General features: G+C 40.6%; 1 protein-coding gene across 2 annotated transcripts in view; it reads right to left on the reverse strand.

Moving 5' to 3' along the window:
- The window catches only part of scube3 (signal peptide, CUB domain, EGF-like 3), a 172,145-nt gene extending 169,583 nt beyond the window's left edge, over positions 1-2,562 (reverse strand). The window contains exon 1 of one of the 2 annotated variants that reach the window (XM_047351044.1): positions 2,066-2,562. In XM_047351044.1, the coding sequence (XP_047207000.1) occupies positions 2,066-2,165 (100 nt within the window). In that variant the 5' untranslated portion in view covers positions 2,166-2,562. The remainder of the gene's footprint in view (positions 1-2,065) is intronic. The other variant, XM_047351127.1, reaches the window with a different exon arrangement.
- Positions 2,563-18,078: the final 15,516 nt, after the last annotated feature.

Raw genomic sequence — 18,078 nt, forward strand, 5'->3', positions numbered from 1 at the left:
TGGCTTCAGAGCCACAGCAAAAAAAAAAAAAAAAACACTTTGCACGATAAACAGGAACTGTAGGAGCAGTCGATCAAGTGGGTCGGCCGGAGCATTTCACTTGGTGACCAACAAACAGGTGCATGCCATTACAGCCCTGCCTGCTCCCAAGCAGCATTCCATGCTACAAGGAAGTGTGTAATCGATGTTGTGGAGAATAAAGTGAGAAAAAAGTAGTTCTAATTGCAAAATGTAAATATTGAGTTTTCCCACAAGTGGGGGCAGACCACCCAGGATGCAAAATAGTCACCCACCCCCTTTCTCTCTTTTTTTTTTTTGCCTTGTCGACCGCCCGAGAGATGTCTTTTTGTGAGTGCAAAACATCACTGACCACAATCAACTACTCACACACAAACCATGATGTGTCTTTGCATGCAAATACGCTGGAAGCTTTGCTCGGCATTTGTATTGTGGGAAAATTAAGTGATGAAAACCTGTGAGAGGGGGTGGAACGAAAAAGGAAAGGAAAGAGGATCAGAGAGCTGAAGGTTTTACACTGTGTCTTTTCTTGTTCCTTTAAGGTGGCTGGGTCTGTCTGGTCTGAATGAATTCTCACAAGATGAGAGAGCAGGACATCACTGTAGCTGCAGTGTCTGACAGACAGAGACTCCACCGTGTGTGTGTGTGTGTGTGTGTGTGTGTGTGTGTGTGTGTGTGTGTGCGTGTCTTGCAGGCTGGTGTCAAATACTTGTCTAGACCGTGACAAATACCACCCGGTATTCTCGGTATGATTACCCCCAGGATTACCTATGAAACATAACTGTTCACACAAATGATGCTGTCTAAAGATCAAAGGCAAGCAGCTTCATTCCAACAAAAGCAAACTAGAAGAAATACTTAATCTCCGTCTCATTGTGGTTTTTCTCCTGCTTTCTTGTCTTGGCAAGTCTGCATAAATATAAGCAACCGTGCAGACTGACACAACATGAACAACAATAAAAAGCAATTAAATGATTGCAAAATAAGGCACAGAATAAACAGGAAACATCTGCTTCAACAAACTGAAATCTGAAAACTACTTTTGAGTATTTCAAAGTAATCAAGGTTTGATTGATTCGGATCTGCGGTGTGGCTGGGGTTAGGTGGGGGGGAGGGGGGTGCAGGACTGGCTGCCCTTGTGATTAACATGTACATTTTATTTGTATTCATTAATCTTTTGGTACTTTATTTAAATTGCTGCAAGTGTTTTGGACTTCCAGAATTTGATTTTATTTCCAATGTTTTTATCTGTCTCTGATGTTTCCACATTTCTGAATGCATTTTCTCAATTCTGAATTTTACATGGCATTTGTTTCCAGTTAATAAGATAGGAAAGCACATGTTTCAGTGATTTGCTAAATCAATTTATTTATGTTTATATAATTTTGTGTGTATCGTAGTTGCGCAACCTTTAAATAATAATCATTAGAATGCACCGATCAGGTTTTGTTCTGGCTAATACCAATTACAGGTCTTCTTTACGTCTGACCTGCTGATACCGATTTTAATTGATTCCGATTTTTTTGTTTTATATGTCAAAAGGAAATTGAGATCTTAAAAGGTTTTCACATTTATACATGAAATAATCCATACCTAACGTTTATCTCGTTTTTATTCAAATCAAAAAAAGTCAAACTACACGGTGCTGGTCGACGTTTTTATAGACCTATAACAGTTCGGGTACTTATTTGCGATGCATTTTATGAACAGTCAAAAAAAAAAAAACAAAGAAAAAAAACACTGAACTCATGACGGAAAAATTGGTTCAATTGATTAGTACATCTCTTGTAATAATAAACCCAGCCTTCCCCCCTAATCCTCTTTCTATATACCATGACAACAAAACCTGCCACCCCCAAGATCATTAGTCATCCCCCCTCCTAAAAAAAAAAAAATCTGGCCACCCGTTTTCAAAACTTTCTTGAGGCGCCCCTGATTGTGATTCTAAATAGTTTGGACACGCTTTTGCTTTCAGTCTCATCAACTAATTTTGCTCATAACCAGACACAATTAGTAAAATTAAAGGCATTTGGAGACGACAACTTACCTTGAATGGTTTTACTTCCTGAAGCTGACTGCTGGACAAAGGCGACCAAAAGGAAACCCACAAATCCAAGGCTTGCGCGTATCAAAGCGTGCAGATGCATGTTAACTTTTCCTGTAGTTTAACACAACACGAGCACTTTGTGGGATCTGCGATGCGCAGGAGCACACAGAACATAGAAGGGTGTGTGTGGCAGAAATATAGTCTGTTGCTACTCCTCCTGAGTACCCGCTGACAGGATACGGTGCGTTCCTCCTTTTTTCTCCCCCCTCTCCTCTAAACGCCTTCTTATTTCAACCTAAAGTGATCAGGGCTGAGGAGAGCCCTAAAACGCGGAGCGCAATATGCCTGTTCTGTTATCATGTTTCGAGCCCTGAGACGCTGCCAATTTAAGAAAGAGAGAGAGGGGGGGAAAGGAGCGAGGGATGGAGTGCTCGGCGGGGTCTGAAGGGGGAGGAGAGAGGAAGAAGCGTCCTTTCGGTGCTTCTAACTCCTCCGGCGCTTCGGCGTCTACCCCACTGCCTCTCTCTCTCTCTCTTTTGTTCCGCAGGAATTTACACGCAGGTGCTGGATGGGCTCAAGGTGAGCCGGGGGTTACCACGTGAGCAGAGGTGCGGGTCGGGCTCGTGCACCTGCGCAAAAACAGACGTTGCCATCACGGCAGTGAGATGAAAAGCAATTCAAGGAAGGAGGTGGGGTGGTGGGCGATGGGGGGCAACAGGGTTGATGGGTTTATAAACAACTCAGATGAAAAAAGTAATAGCCTGAAGACTGCATTGTGTTACCCAGTAAAGCGTGGAGATCATCATGACCTGGGCCAACTCAACGGTAAGCGTGCAATTATACTGGATAAAATAAGACAGAGGCGACCCAGGGTTAAATGAGGGCCAGAACAGAATTTCTGTTGGGGCCCCTGTTTCCATAGTCCATGCTCAACTTTGTTTTGCATTTTGCATTAAACAGAACTTGTTTTTACAGTTACATGAACAAGACTTACCACAGATGCTTCTCAATAAATTGGAATATCATTGAAATGTTTACTCATTTAAATAATTCCATTATAGAACTAAAACATACATCAGACAGCTTCATTTCACACAGAGAGATGTGGTGGATAAAATAAATATTTAGCACAGATTATCTAAGTAGATATATTTCTACAAGTGCAACTGACATGAAGTCATCACCAGATGCCCATCCAGTCTACACATGCAAAGAAATCAAGTCATAGCTGTCAATAAATTGTTCAATAAAATGGAGTGACACAGGAAACATCTATTGAACACATGAAGAAAGGGGGTTGCAAAAAGGCATGAAAAGTCACAACAACAGCTGAAATCTATCAGTCATTAGAAAACAATCCTGGCATTTAGTTCAAATTAATATCATCTGGCTCAGTCCGACTTGGTGGCCTATAAACAAGGTCACATTACGAAGGTGTTATGCCAGAGACAACTAATGAAGAGAAAATCCAGTGAGCTCCCCCAAGAGCTTCACAACCTTAATGTTGCAAAACCTACTGATGGCACTGGTTATAGCAAATTTTCTGCTATAGCAGAAAACCAAGGTTCCACTGACTACTGTTGAGGCAATTACCCAGAAGTGCAAAGAATCATTACACCATAAACCGGCCATGACCTGTTGTCCAAGAGCCAACAACCTCTTGTGAAAAGTTTCAAAAAGACATGGAATAAGCAGTTATAATTGTTTCCAAGAAAACTATATGTATTTCACTCAGCTGCCATGGCTTGATCTTTGGATGCCATGATACACACCATGTTTGGAGGTCAAAAGGCACTACATTTCATCCTAGAAACACCATACCAACACTTAAGTTTGGAGGGGGCATCATGGTGTAGGGCTGTTTTTCAGCATACAGCACTGGAAAACTTTACGTAATTCTTGATTACAAAAAAAACCTACTGCCATCTATTAGGATGATGAATATAAAACGAGGGTAGAAATTATGTCAAAAGAATGATCCTAAACAAAACCTATTAAATAACCCTCAGTGTTCACAGAAGGGGCCCATGGACTCTTCAGGATTTATAGACTGTTTGAGGGGAAGAATGGGTTAAAAGCACACCTGAGCAACACACTAGTTTCTCTAAACTAGACTAGTCTCTCCATACTGGAGCCATGTAAGAAGTTTGTACAAAGGCTTTGGTGATGTGATCTGTTGTGTCAACTGTATATATCGTTATTAATTCAGTTAATTTTGATAATTATGGCTTACAGATAATGAGAAATAGAACATTTAAAATTCTACAATAGAACAAAAAATATTTTTAATGCAATAATGTCAACTAAAAAGGATTACCATGGTCTGAATAGCATTATACTATACAGAACTTGGTTGGGGCTACCCATGCATGTGTGGCTTCTCTCTAGGTAGTCGTGTTTCCTCCCACAGTACAAAAACATGACTTTTAGGTTAATTGGTCTCTCTAAATTGCACTTAGGTATGTGTGTGTGTGTGTGTGTGTGTGTGTGTGTGTGTGTGTGTGGATGTTGTTTCTTGCCATGTGTGTCACATTGTGATGGACTGGAGACCTGTCCAGGGTGTAACTCACCTCTTGCCCAATGACCACTGAAGATTTTCCACTCTGAAAAAAATACAGGTTGGATTTCGGCACATTTTCTTGTTTGCAAATTTGCTTTTACAGTAAAAGAAGAATTTTTTTGTAAAGCTTCTCCTCATATTTACCAGTGGTTCCAATAGAATTTTTAATAAAAGACATTATTCATCTTACGTTAACATGCTGAATGGGCTATAGCAGTTGTTTATAATGCAGCCCAGAATGAACTTCTTCCTCAGGTATAATAACTCATAATCAATTACTGTTTACAGGAGCCTTGGTGACAACTTTATGTGCATCATCTGGTTACCAAAAAACCTGCATGCAGATACAATTTGCTGTCATCGTGTTCCAAAACGATAACCAGCTCCATATTATCTGCTTGTCCGTACAAGGGGTTTCCCAGCAGGAAATTTAGTTCGGCAACAGTTTCTTTTCCCTTTATTAAATGAGACCTGTCTGGTGTCACTAATATTAGGAATAACTCACGCATTTCGAAAGAAGCAGCACGTGGATCAATTGTATCTTTAAAAACAGGACAACAGCAGGACATTAAAGTTTCTACAGTGTAAATTGAGGAGTTAAAGATGCTCCAAATCCATCATTCTTCCAAATCTCTGATTATGAGTTCCGCTGTGAATATAATTACCACCAAAATCAAAGAATGATGCTTGACGAGTTTGATTCTCAATAATTTTCGTCATACACATTCACACCATCTGCATCCCCACACCTGCCAGCTCTTTCACACCTGAGTCAATCAGCTGTGTTCATCCATTTATGTCTGCATTACATGGTGCACACAGATTTCTGCACTGTAATTATCATCCCTTCTCTCATGTGTAATTTCTTTTACTCAATCAAATATAATTAGGGCTTCACAATGACAATGATTGGAGATAAGAGCTCTGCCTTGCAGAGAATTAAATACACACACAAACCTAAATGGCTCAAGGCAGAAAAGGAGGAGGGGAGATTATTTTTCATTATCTTTCATCCTGAATGTTGGCATTACCTGTACTTTAAAGATGACTTGAGATAATGTAATTAACTTAAATTAAAAGTGTTGATACATGATGTGATTTAATATGGTTTTACAAGCTACCCTGTGATTTCCCAGAAATAAACTTGGTTAAGGATAGACCTTCAGAGAAGCCTCTGAAGAAGAAGAAAGAAACCATGTAAGTCTGCAGCACAAAGTCGAGCAGTTTGGTGTAATTAAAATAACATCCGACAGGGATATGGAAATATCCCATGTCCCCATACCCAAATCTCTGGGTAATCGTGAGCACTTGTATAACCAAATGAGCTCACAGCCACTCTGGGAGTTTGAGAAAGTCAGTACACATAGCCGAGCCTGAGCACAAGTTGCTGTGGAAGAAAAGCACACTTTTTTCCAGCAACACATCATTAAAGACAATGGGCTGTGCACGGGCAACACACTGTGGACTGAGATGAGCTATTTTTTACACCGATAGACACACAAGGGAAATCTAGGTGATGTTTAAGTTATGCTTCTCCTCATGAAGAGGACTTTGGCTGCATGTCAGTTGAAGTCAAGTCAAGGAGAATGAAGAAGGTGTCAAGAGAGCAGTAAAGGTCTTTCATGGTTAGTAAGTAAAATTAGATGAAAATTTACCAGGACAGAGATAGCTTTATGCAACAAATTTATGAAGGCAATATGAAGAACTGAAGCAAGGTGTTATTTACAGAGCCTTGCGTAATTATTCCTGAATTTTTGGTCATTTTATGTGACAACCTCAAACTACAATGTACTTTTTTTGGGATTTTCTTTCATAGTGTCACAAAAAAGTAGAAAATTGGGAAGAGGAAGGAAAATAAAGCATGGTTGTCATAAATGTTTTTACAAATTTCTTACAAATGTTTTGTATGTGCTTTTGTATTCAGCCTCCTGTAATCTGATACCCCAAAAATAAAATACAGTTTCTCTTTGCCGTCCGAATGAAATGATAAGCTGGGGAGGACATTGCAGAGGTCCATGGTAACTCTGTGGGAGTGGCAGAGATCAAAAGCTAAGGTGGGAGACTCTTTTGGCAGGACAACTATTATCCATACACTAAACCTGGCTTTCACGGGAAGAGTGACAACATAAAACCCATTTTCAAAAGAAAACCTTTGCAAATGTTGTTTACAGTTTGTAACAAGCCAAGTTGGGGAAACATCAAACGTGTAAGTAGCTGCTCTGGTCAGAAAACAACAAAATTGCACTTTTTGGCCTTTCTATGGATGGCACAAAACTAACACTGCTCATCACCCTAAACACCCCACAGTTAAACATGGCGGTGCTTTTCTTTAGAAGGGATAGAGAAGCTTATCCCAATTGATGGGACAACAGGTGAAGTGAAATACATGGGAGAAAAACTATTAGAGGCAACAAAAGATTGAGTTGAAGGTTTACTTTTAGCAGGACGACAGTAACATGCAGCTAGAACTACAAAAGAATGATTTAGATCAAAGCATATTCATATGTTAAAAAGGCTCAGTCAAAGGCTAGAACAAAATAATTGCAATCAAACGTGGTTGTACAAACTATTAACTTGAGGGGCTAAATACATTTTTCATTTTTTGGATGTAACATGAGAAAATCTGAAAAGGTTTAGGCAGTTTTAATAGTTTAATAGATCTGATTGGATGAATGCTTGTTTGTACAGGAGATACAAACTGCCGCAACTCTTCAGAATCAATTGGTTGATTCTCTTCAGAATGAAGACAGAGAAAACAAGCCACCTCAGCTCCTCATACTTTTCTCCAGTGTAAAATGTATGCGCTTCGATCAAGTGAAAGATTTGTACACGAGACTGCTTGGTATCACAGCACAGAGCGTTCCCCTTCTTCCCCTTTTTTTCTAAAAACACTCTTTATACGCGAGGTTACCAACACCACCGCAGGCCCAGCAGGATGTCTTGGTACTCACCAAGCCAGCACCACAGGGGAACAGAGTGGCTTGCTGAGTTCAACACTTTAGTGCAGTCATCACACAAGTGCTGTGGGCTTGCCCCTGGAATGCCTCGCAACCACAGCCTCGGTCACTGGCACTAACAGGGAGCAAAGAGTTCAAGAGGAAATCCAGTTATCAAGAGGGAAGGCGCAGGGGTTTAGGTCAAATGCCAGCTATCTAAGCATGTGCCAGTATGAGATTCTCAAAGCTTGATAACATTGAGTAAAAACACCACAGTTTCACACTATTTGCACGAAAATGTTAAATAAAAATATATTGGATTATTTAATAGATTTTTTTAAAGCAGAAGAGCAACTATTATTTCAAGGTTTGGTTCATTTCTGCTGAACTAATATACAACATTGGTTATATACAATTATCATAATGTTATCCAGAACTTTTATAAATTTTGAATTTTTGCTTCTTGATTTTTTTGTACCACAATACAATTATAAATGCTCAGGAGCAATAAATTAATCACTTCTGGAATTTTAATGAGTTTGAAAAACGATATGTAATGAATGTTTACCCACGTACATGTTACTTTCTTTTTGTCTTTCCTTTTATGTCCTTTGGATTGCTTGTGTATGTGTGGTGCTAAATAAATAAACTGGCCTTGCCTTCAATCTTGCTTTTATGTATCACATTTTACGCCGGATGGTTAAAGAACATCATGCCTACAACATAAGGAAAACGATGTTGGAAGGTATAAAAAAATCTCTACTCTAGGAGCACAAAGTGATGTGTTTGTCGTTTGCTTGTTTTTTTGGAAATATCCCAAAATGTTGTGCTGCTGAGGTTTGTAACAGGCTACAGGATGGTTTGCACAGATCAAGTGGAATCTAAGCAAAAGTATAGAACAAACAATTTTTATGTGTTTATTACAAAGAATAATAAAAAAAATTTCCATTCCAATTTTTAAAATAAAATAAGGATAACAAGCTAATATTAGCCAGTTAAGATAATTTCTTGTCATGGTCAAGCTATGTGTTCAGATAGAGTCTGCAGTTGGCTGCTTAACAGACAAGATGCTCATAACTTGTTCACTATAGTCTTAAAACAGCGTTACATTACTCAGAATGATGGGTTTCCAGGTTCCGACTTTACAATAGCATGTTTTCTGTGACTACAAATACTGGTCCTTCTCAAAATATTAGCATATTGTGATAAAGTTCATTATTTTCCATAATGTCATGATGAAAATTTAACATTCATATATTTTAGATTCATTGCACACTAACTGAAATATTTCAGGTCTTTTATTGTCTTAATACGGATGATTTTGGCATACAGCTCATGAAAACCCAAAATTCCTATCTCACAAAATTAGCATATCATTAAAAGGGTCTCTAAACGAGCTATGAATCTAATAATCTGAATCAACAAGTTAACTCTAAACACCTGCAAAAGATTCCTGAGGCCTTTAAAACTCCCAGCCTGGTTCATCACTCAAAACCCCAATCATGGGTAAGACTGCCGACCTGACTGCTGTCCAGAAGGCCACTTTTGACACCCTCAAGCAAGAGGGTAAGACACAGAAAGAAATTTCTGAACGAATAGGCTGTTCCCAGAGTGCTGTATCAAGGCACCTCAGTGGGAAGTCTGTGGGAAGGAAAAAGTGTGGCAGAAAACGATGCACAATTTGCACGAAGCAAATTCTGCATGTCATTCAGAAATCAAGGTGCCAGAGTCTGGAGGAAGACTGGGGAGAAGGAAATGCCAAAATGCCAGAAGTCCAGTGTCAAGTACGCACAGTCAGTGATGGTCTGGTTTCCATGTCAGCTGCTGGTGTTGGTCCACTGTGTTTTATCAAGGGCAGGGTCAATGCAGCTAGCTATCAGGAGATTTTGGAGCACTTCATGCTTCCATCTGCTGAAAAGCTTTATGGAGATGAAGATTTCATTTTTCAGCACGACCTGGCACCTGCTCACAGTGCCAAAACCACTGGTAAATGGTTTACTGACCATGGTATCACTGTGCTCAATTTGCCTGCCAACTCTCCTGACCTGAACCCCATAGAGAATCTGTGAGATATTGTGAAGAGAACGTTGAGAGACTCAAGACCCAACACTCTGGATGAGCTAAAGGCCGCTATCGAAGCATCCTGGGCCTCCATAAGACCTCAGCAGTGCCACAGGCTGATTGCCTCCATGCCACACCGCATTGAAGCAGTCATTTCTGCAAAAGGATTCCCGACCAAGTATTGAGTGCATAACTGTACATGATTATTTGAAGGTTGACGTTTTTTGTATTAAAAACACTTTTCTTTTATTGGTCGGATGAAATATGCTAATTTTGTGAGATAGGAATTTTGGGTTTTCATGACCTGTATGCCAAAATCATCCGTATTAAGACAATAAAAGACCTGAAATATTTCCGTTAGTGTGCAATGAATCTAAAATATATGAATGTTAAATTTTCATCATTACATTATGGAAAATAATGAACTTTATCACAATATGCTAATATTTTGAGAAGGACCTGTATATCTAAACATAAAATTTTCTCTTTCTTTGAAGCGAAGGAAAAATTATGTAGCTCCCATTTGACCAGCTGACCAGTAGTGCTCAGCAACAAGCCGGGGAATAACAGTGCTGCTACGTATACTCTATGCTCCATACAGCTGGAGAACACTCTGGCCACTTCACCTCTTTCTCTGGACTCTCCTTAAAAGGACTTTAAACCACAGGAACAGTGCAGCAGAACATTTTGTGGTTTTGAAACAATAATTTTTTTAAACCTTTGTATACCTTGCTACTGGCATGGTAGTCTATTATTTAAGCCCGAAGCCAGCAAGAAGGACACTGAAAAGCTGAATTATTTTTATTGATTCAATGACAAATGTATTTTATTAGTTGTGTTAACAGAGTCCCAATATAATACTTAATTTCTATTGCTTGTCTCTGTGGTGGGGGAAAATTTGAAAAATATTCAGGAATTGTAATTGAACATTTTCAATGGTTGCTTATGCGTACAACTTATTAGCCATAACTCTACCGTGACATTCATCTACAAGGCATGACCACCTATCAAAATAAGTCATAGAACTAATCTTATCGCCACAATTTATACACAGTTGTTATCTTGTAAAATACCAGTGGGTCCCCAAATTAAATTCTGCTTAAGGTCCCATAGAGCATTGGGCAGGTCTTTCCCATGTCTGTTGCTTACACCTATTTAATACGGTGAAGGCAGAGACCTTTAAACTGTGTTCCAAGGTTTTTAATGAGCCTCACACCTCTGTGGGTTATGCCTGCTTATTTCCCACAGCTGTGTTACCTGAATTTTACTGTTGCAGCAGGAGAAAGGTAGGTAATACTCAGCATGCTGACGCACTTGTGTGCTGAGCTGTGTGTGCGTGTGACTGAGTGCCTATAATGAAGTGGACTAGTCGAGATCAAATGAGATAAAGTTGTGGATATTTTCCCAAATGTAATCCTCACTGTGGTTTTATCATTCAAAGTATCATCTTCATTCAGCTAGCTATACTGTGCTTAAAGTATATTTGCAGGCAGACATACCCAAACACACTAGAGCTGATAGACATTTATTCTCACTTAACTGTTATAATGATGCAAGGACTTGGCTGGGCATGCTCAAACCTGAGCACGCTCAGCAGTGGCTCTGTTTCACTTTGTCCCGGCTAATCCTCCATGATCAACTGATGTGTGGATGAAAGGTCAAAGGGGGGGATGGGGGTCTTGTTTCAGACAGACAAGTGAGAAGGTAAGTACAGAAGAGAAGGTAAGTACAGAACAGGGCCAAGATGGTGGGGAAGTCCCATGAGCTTACTGTCTAGCCAGATATTCCAGCAGCAATGAATGCCTACTCCAGCTCCTGCAATGAGGGGAATCTCTCCAAGGAGCCTCCAAGATGTTCGACTTATCTGAAAAACAGAAAACTACACCGAACCTTTATCAAATTTTACCAAGCCACTGATGGATCTCTAAGCTTAGGGCTCGTGGTAATTAAAGTTCAAAGGTCACGGTGACACATCAGTGAGTAAATTCTTCTCGCAAATCACCCACATTTAGTTCTTGCATTATTCTCTGCTTTATGCCAAAACCTGAATCACTTCCTCTTCACAGCACAAGACAAATAAATTCTGATTTCAGAAGGTTAAAAAAACTGCTGTTAAAGACATAAGGGTTCATGTCTAGGCTGAGCTTTTAACCAGAACTGAAGCTAGAAGGAATAAAAATCTCTTTTAAGACTGTTTGCTGCTGTAAAATTCCCAAATCTTTTCACAGTGAGCATAAGTGAGCTTCAAAAAGAGCCTTTGGGGTTTAAATAATTACAAACAACTAAATAAAAAAATAAAAAACACATAGCAAATGTTGCCTGCTTGGTAACAACAATAAACAAACAAACACAAAAAATCAAACAAAGAACATATAGTAAACAGAATATGTTTTCAATTAGGGAATAACATTCACTGCTTTATAGTTTTGAATTTGTTATTAGTAATATGACAAATTATGTTCATAATTTTTCTCCTTGAAATTTCTAAAACCTCTGTGTCTGTAATTTTGTAGATTACTTACAACAAAGAAAAATAATCACAGAAAATGTGCATGTTTATTTCTTAGAGGCAACCGAAGGAAAAAGGCTTTTTTACACAAATAACCAATAGATAGTAGAGGAAGAGTTCTTACTATATATTCATATAGTATTTGAAAAAGTTAAATTCTTTAGATACATGTAAAATATTTGTTTCTATGTTATTTTCAACATGTAACTTCAACAGCTTCAAGCATTACTAGCTACACCAGTTGATGAATCTAGACTGCCCTCTAGTGGAAAGTAAGTTCCCAGCTTAAACACCGTGGGCCCTTCTGAAAAGAGCTGTTAATATACCAGTGATAGGAAATGAGTAAAGATCTTATTTGATTTAGTTACATACAGTTAATTATTTTTTTCATTAAAACTGAAAAATAGCTATTTTATTTCCTTAAAGTTAAATATTGTTTAGGTAGTGTAGCATTATATCCCAGCATAGACTTAGAGTATGAACCTAGTTAGGTCACTCATCATTTGCCTTGCAGCTTCAGTACAGAAGTATTTAAGAGTATGAGGCCTTTACTCTATTAACTGGCTTTATTGGCTGTACTAGGGGAGATGTGGATGCATTGCATGTCTGGTTAGCACCTACAAGGCTCTCACCATTCCTACTAGATCTCCCATTTACTTGACAGAGTGATTCTCTGTTGAACTGTGTCTCTTCTGGGATAAACATCTAACAGAGGTATTGTGAAACTAAGTAACTATGTGTACTTTTTTGTTTTTTCTCAACTGTGTTTATCTCCTAGACAAAGCCACTAGCTGAGCTATTGCTGCTTTTAACTTTCACCATCTGTTTTCCTTTTCATTCTGTTTATTTTCTGTCTTCATCCTTCATTCTGTCTTCATCATCTCTAGGCTCAGCATGTAGCTGCAGATGGCTGCTCATACTCAGACTGATTCCTTCGATAGATGACCTTTACTTATTGGCATTATAACTCACTCTGATTGCACTGTAGTACAATTTGGATTGGACTAGACTAGATAATAAACTAGATAATATTAATAATTATAATAATAAGTAGATATGAAGTTAACTTGGATTCTATATCATTAAATATAATTTTAAATTATTTCTGTGAATTGGTGTTATACAAATAAACTGAATTACATGGAATCTCTCTCCTCGATTTGCCTGCATTTAGATTTGTTTAACTGTTTTGTACTATAAGTACGTTTCATTTCCTGAATAATAATCAATGCGTTTTTATTTTCCTTGTTTTGATTTACACTAAAATCAAATTAAAGTTATATATCTGCAATTTAAGGACTGTTACCCTGATTTGTTCAAAGCATTAAAATATGAGAAGATAATATTGATTCATGTTGGCTGTGTTTATTGCTGAAGATAATTATAAATCAAAATTGCTATATTTATATATCAAGAGAATATCTTTCTCATGAATTGCATGAGAATGTCATATAGAAATGATATATAGAAAGCAAACACAGTTCCATTTTTTCTCTGTATGAATCAATATCTTGCTTCTGGTATCAGGGGACCAGGAGACATATGTTTATACCTAGGGTGCAGGTGGACTGGTTCTAAGTAATCAGTGTTACTATTTGGAAAGCAATATTTATCCAATAGTCTGCATCCCAGGTCTCCATTGTTAGGACATAATACTCATTTTGCCAAATAACTGTACAGAGATTGTAAAGTACATTTTGGTGAGTTTCTGCTCTGAAGTGTTCCCACTATAGTCTGCCATATTTTAGAGCAGATGTTTGGGGTTATTTTCACCAAGGAGGACACCTGTACTTTCACTTGAACTGCAGATTTATGGCTAACTCTTAGATGAACTCTAATAGAACTATTTAGATTTTTTGTTTGTTTTAAATCAACAACTCTATCTGTCAAATATTTTGGTATGATACAGAGTTAATGCCTGCCAACTAATGAATCACTCAACTTTCATTTTGTCTCTTGGGTAATGTCTCGTCTCGTCTCGTCGTCTTCCACTTATCCGGGACCGGGTCGCGGGGGCAGCAGAGATGCCCAGATGTCCCTCTCCCCCGACACCTCCTCCAGCTCATCCGGGTGGAGCCCAAGGTGTTCCCAGGCCAGCCGAGAGACATAGTCCCTCCAGCGTGTCCTGGGCTGTCCCCTTGGCCTCCTCCCGGTGGGACGTGCCTGGAACACCTCCCGGGGAAGGCGTCCAGTAGGCATCCGGTATAGATGCCCGAGCCATCTTAACCGGCTCCTCTCGATGTGGAGGAGCATCGGCTCTACTCCGAGCCCCTCCCGGATGGCCGAGCTCCTCACCCTATCTCTAAGGGAGTGCCCGGCCACCCTACGGAGGAAGCTCATTTCAGCCGCTTGTATCCGGGATCTCGTTCTTTCGGTCATGAGCCAAAGTTCATGGCCATAGGTGAGGGTAGGAACATAGACCGACCGGTAAATCGAGAGTTTTGCTTTTCGGCTCAGCTCTCTCTTCACCACAACGGACCGGCACAGTGCCCCCATTACTGCGGCAGCTTCACCACTCCGTCTGTCGATCTCCGGCTCCATTCTTCCCTCACTCGTGAACAAGACCCCGAGATACTTAAACTCCTCCACTTGAAGCAGGAACCCCCCTTCAACCTGAAGAGGACAAGCCACCCTTTTCCGGTCGAGAACCATGGCCTCGGACTTGGAGGAGCTGATCTTCATCCCAGCCGCTTCACACTCGGCTGCGAACCGCCACAGCGCATGCTGTAGGTCTTGGCTAGAGGGGGCCAGCAGGACCACGTCATCTGCAAAAAGAAGAGACGAAATCCTCTGGTCCCCAAACCAGACCCCCTCCGGCCCTTGGCTGCACCTAGAAATCCTGTCCATAAAAGTTATGAACAGGACCGGTGACAAAGGGCAGCCCTGCCGGAGTCCAGCATGCACCGGGAACAGGTCCGACTTAGTGCCGGCAATGCGAACCAAACTCCTGCTCCGCTTGTACAGAGATCGGATGGCCCCTAGTAAAGGGCCCCCAATTCCATACTCCTGGAGCACCCCCCACAGGGCATCACGAGGGACACAGTCGAATGCTTTCTCCAGGTCCACAAAACACATGTGGACCTGTTGGGCAAACTCCCATGAACCCTTGAGTACCTTGTAGAGGGCGAAGAGCTGGTCCAGTGTCCCACGGCCGGGACGAAAACCACGCTGCTCCTCCTGAAGCCGAGGTTCGACTGTCGGCTGGACTCTCCTCTCCAATACCCTGGCGTAGGCCTTACCAGGGAGGCTTCTTATGAAGGGGGACCACCACCCCAGTCTGCCAGTCCAGAGGCACTGTCCCCGACCGCCACGCAATATTGAAGAGGCGTGTCAACCATGACAGCCCAACAACATCCAGAGATTTGAGGTACTCAGGGCGGATCTCATCCAACCCCGAAGCCTTGCCACCGTGGAGCTTTTTAACCACCTCGGTGACTTCAGCCTGGGTGATGAAAGAGTCCGACCCCGAGTCCCCAGCCTCTGTTTCCACCAGGGAATGCATGATGGCAGGTTTGAGGAAATCCTCGAAGTACTCCTTCCACCGCCAGATAATGTTCTCAGTCGATGTCAGCAGCTCCCCACCCCCACTATAAACAGTGTTGACAAAGCACTGATTCCCCCTCCTGAGGCGCCAAACGGTTTGTCAGAATCGCTTTGAGGCCAACCAGTAGTCCTTCTCCATGGCCTCACCGAACTCCTCCCAGGCACAAGTTTTTGCCTCTGCCACAGCCCGGGCCGCAGCATGCTTGGCCTCACGGTACCTGTCAGCCACCTCAGGAGTCCCACAAGCCAACCACAGCCGATAGGACTCCTTCTTCAGCTTGACAGCATCCCTTACTGCCGGTGTCCACCACCGGGTTCTGGGATTGCCACTGCGACAGGCACCGCAGACCTTACGGCCGCAGCTACGGACAGCAGCATCGACAATAGATGCGGAGAACACGGTCCATTCGGACTCTATGTCTCCAACATCCCTCGGGATCTGGTCAAAGCTCTCCCGGAGGTGGGAGTTGAATACATCTCTGGCCGAGGGCTCCGCCAAATGTTCCCAGCAGACCCTCACTATGCGCTAGGGCCTTCCAAGTCTGTCCAGCTTTCTCCTCCTCCAGCGCATCCAACTCACCACCAGGTGGTGATCAGTGGACAGCTCAGCCCCTCTCTTCACCCGAGTGTCCAAAACATGCGGCTGAATGTCACCTTTAAAAACAGTTCACAGTAGGAATGCTGCACATTGTGATGCAGGCTGTGGTGGCATGTTATTCACAGCAATTGATAGACGAGGCCTGTGAAGGTAACAGCTAAAGTGAAGGGTGCTGTCACGAACTCCTACTCAGTAAGGTTAGCTGTCAGAAAAGAGAGAAGGCTCACACAGCAACATGGCAGCGCTGCACAATGCCATTGATGTTTGATCGCCAACGCTTAGCTGCTTTCTCATCTGGTTCCTTTCTGTAGAACATTAAAAAAAATAATTAACAAAAACCAAAAACTGTTGCTTTACCAACATGTCTTCTGGTCTTTTGACTGTAGTGCCTATAATAAAACAAAGTACATCTGTGTTTCATTTGTTAATATTCAGAACAACATTTAAATTCCCTTTTTACTTGGCTTGTGTATGCTCCCCTGACAGTTTGCCTTTTGTGCAAGGTGTTTTAAAAAATAAACACATCAAGATATGTAAATATTGTGTCTACATTTAATGCAAATGAGGAGCGGGACATTTATCCTCATAAAATATCTTGTGCGATCAGAACAGTAAAATAAAACTGTGGATGGGGTAAGGCTCTTCGAATAAAAAAGACAACCCCCTTAATGCCATGTCAAATTATGCAGTTAAATATTATTCACTGTTCTCTGTTTCGATAAATTGGGTTGCTAGGTTCTAGATGTCTTCACACAATGTTCAGAAAGTGCTAAAAAGTCAAAAACTTATAAACTCAATATAGACTTCAGATTATTCTACAGCACCATGTCCAAATCCCTTGAACTTATTCACATTTTGTCACAGTACATTCATTTACCCCAATGTGTATTTGTAGAATTTTATGAGTAGACCAACACATGAGTAGACCAACACAAAGCTTTAGAGGTTTGCTAGAGAAAATGAATAAACAAGCAGCATCATGAAGAACAAGGAACATATCAGGTAGGTTACGAATAAACATGTGGTAATGTTTGAAGCAGAGTTAGGTTAGAAGACAATATTCCAAGCTTTAAACATTTAACAGAGAAACTCCATAATCATTAATCTGAAAATGGACAGAATATGGCACTGCAAACCACTCAGAGGGTGGGCAAGACAAGCATTAATCAAAGAAGCCAAGTTGACTATAGCAACTCTGGAGGTGCTGCAGAGATGAGCAGCTCATTTGGGAGAATCTGTTGATAAAACAACAGATTGTTATGCTATCCTAAATTATGACCAATATAGAAGATTTGCATGAGATAAAATATAAACTTTTGGCATACAAAACCCCTATCACACAATCCCTATAGTAAAACATACACATCATATTATCACTGCGTGCAAGATCAGTATTGCAAAGAACTGAAAAAAATATTAGCTAATTATGTAGGGAGCATGCTTTCAGGATATGTGTGCTAGTTGGTGATGCTTGTTTTCTAATGCAGCAAAAATGTCTAGCTGTGGATTAATATGTTCCTGTAAAATCATTAAAAAATCTACAAACTACTGCTTCTTTGCCACTGATGCAGCCAGATGCAACTTTCAATAAATCCATGTTGAGAAGGATGTAAAGGAGTTTATATTTCCGGTTGCTAGAAAGACTTATTACCATCTAGGGTCTAAGGCTTGATGAACCCTAAAGCACGGAGTATGAATTTATCACAAACCATATTGTCATTGCAACATTCATGAACGTTATCACATAGCACATTTTCCTAATATTGTGCAGCCCTACTGTTGGTCAAAAGGTGGATGGAGTTAAAT

Source organism: Girardinichthys multiradiatus, chromosome 1 (genome assembly GCF_021462225.1).
Source record: "Girardinichthys multiradiatus isolate DD_20200921_A chromosome 1, DD_fGirMul_XY1, whole genome shotgun sequence".
NCBI lineage: Eukaryota > Metazoa > Chordata > Actinopteri > Cyprinodontiformes > Goodeidae > Girardinichthys > Girardinichthys multiradiatus.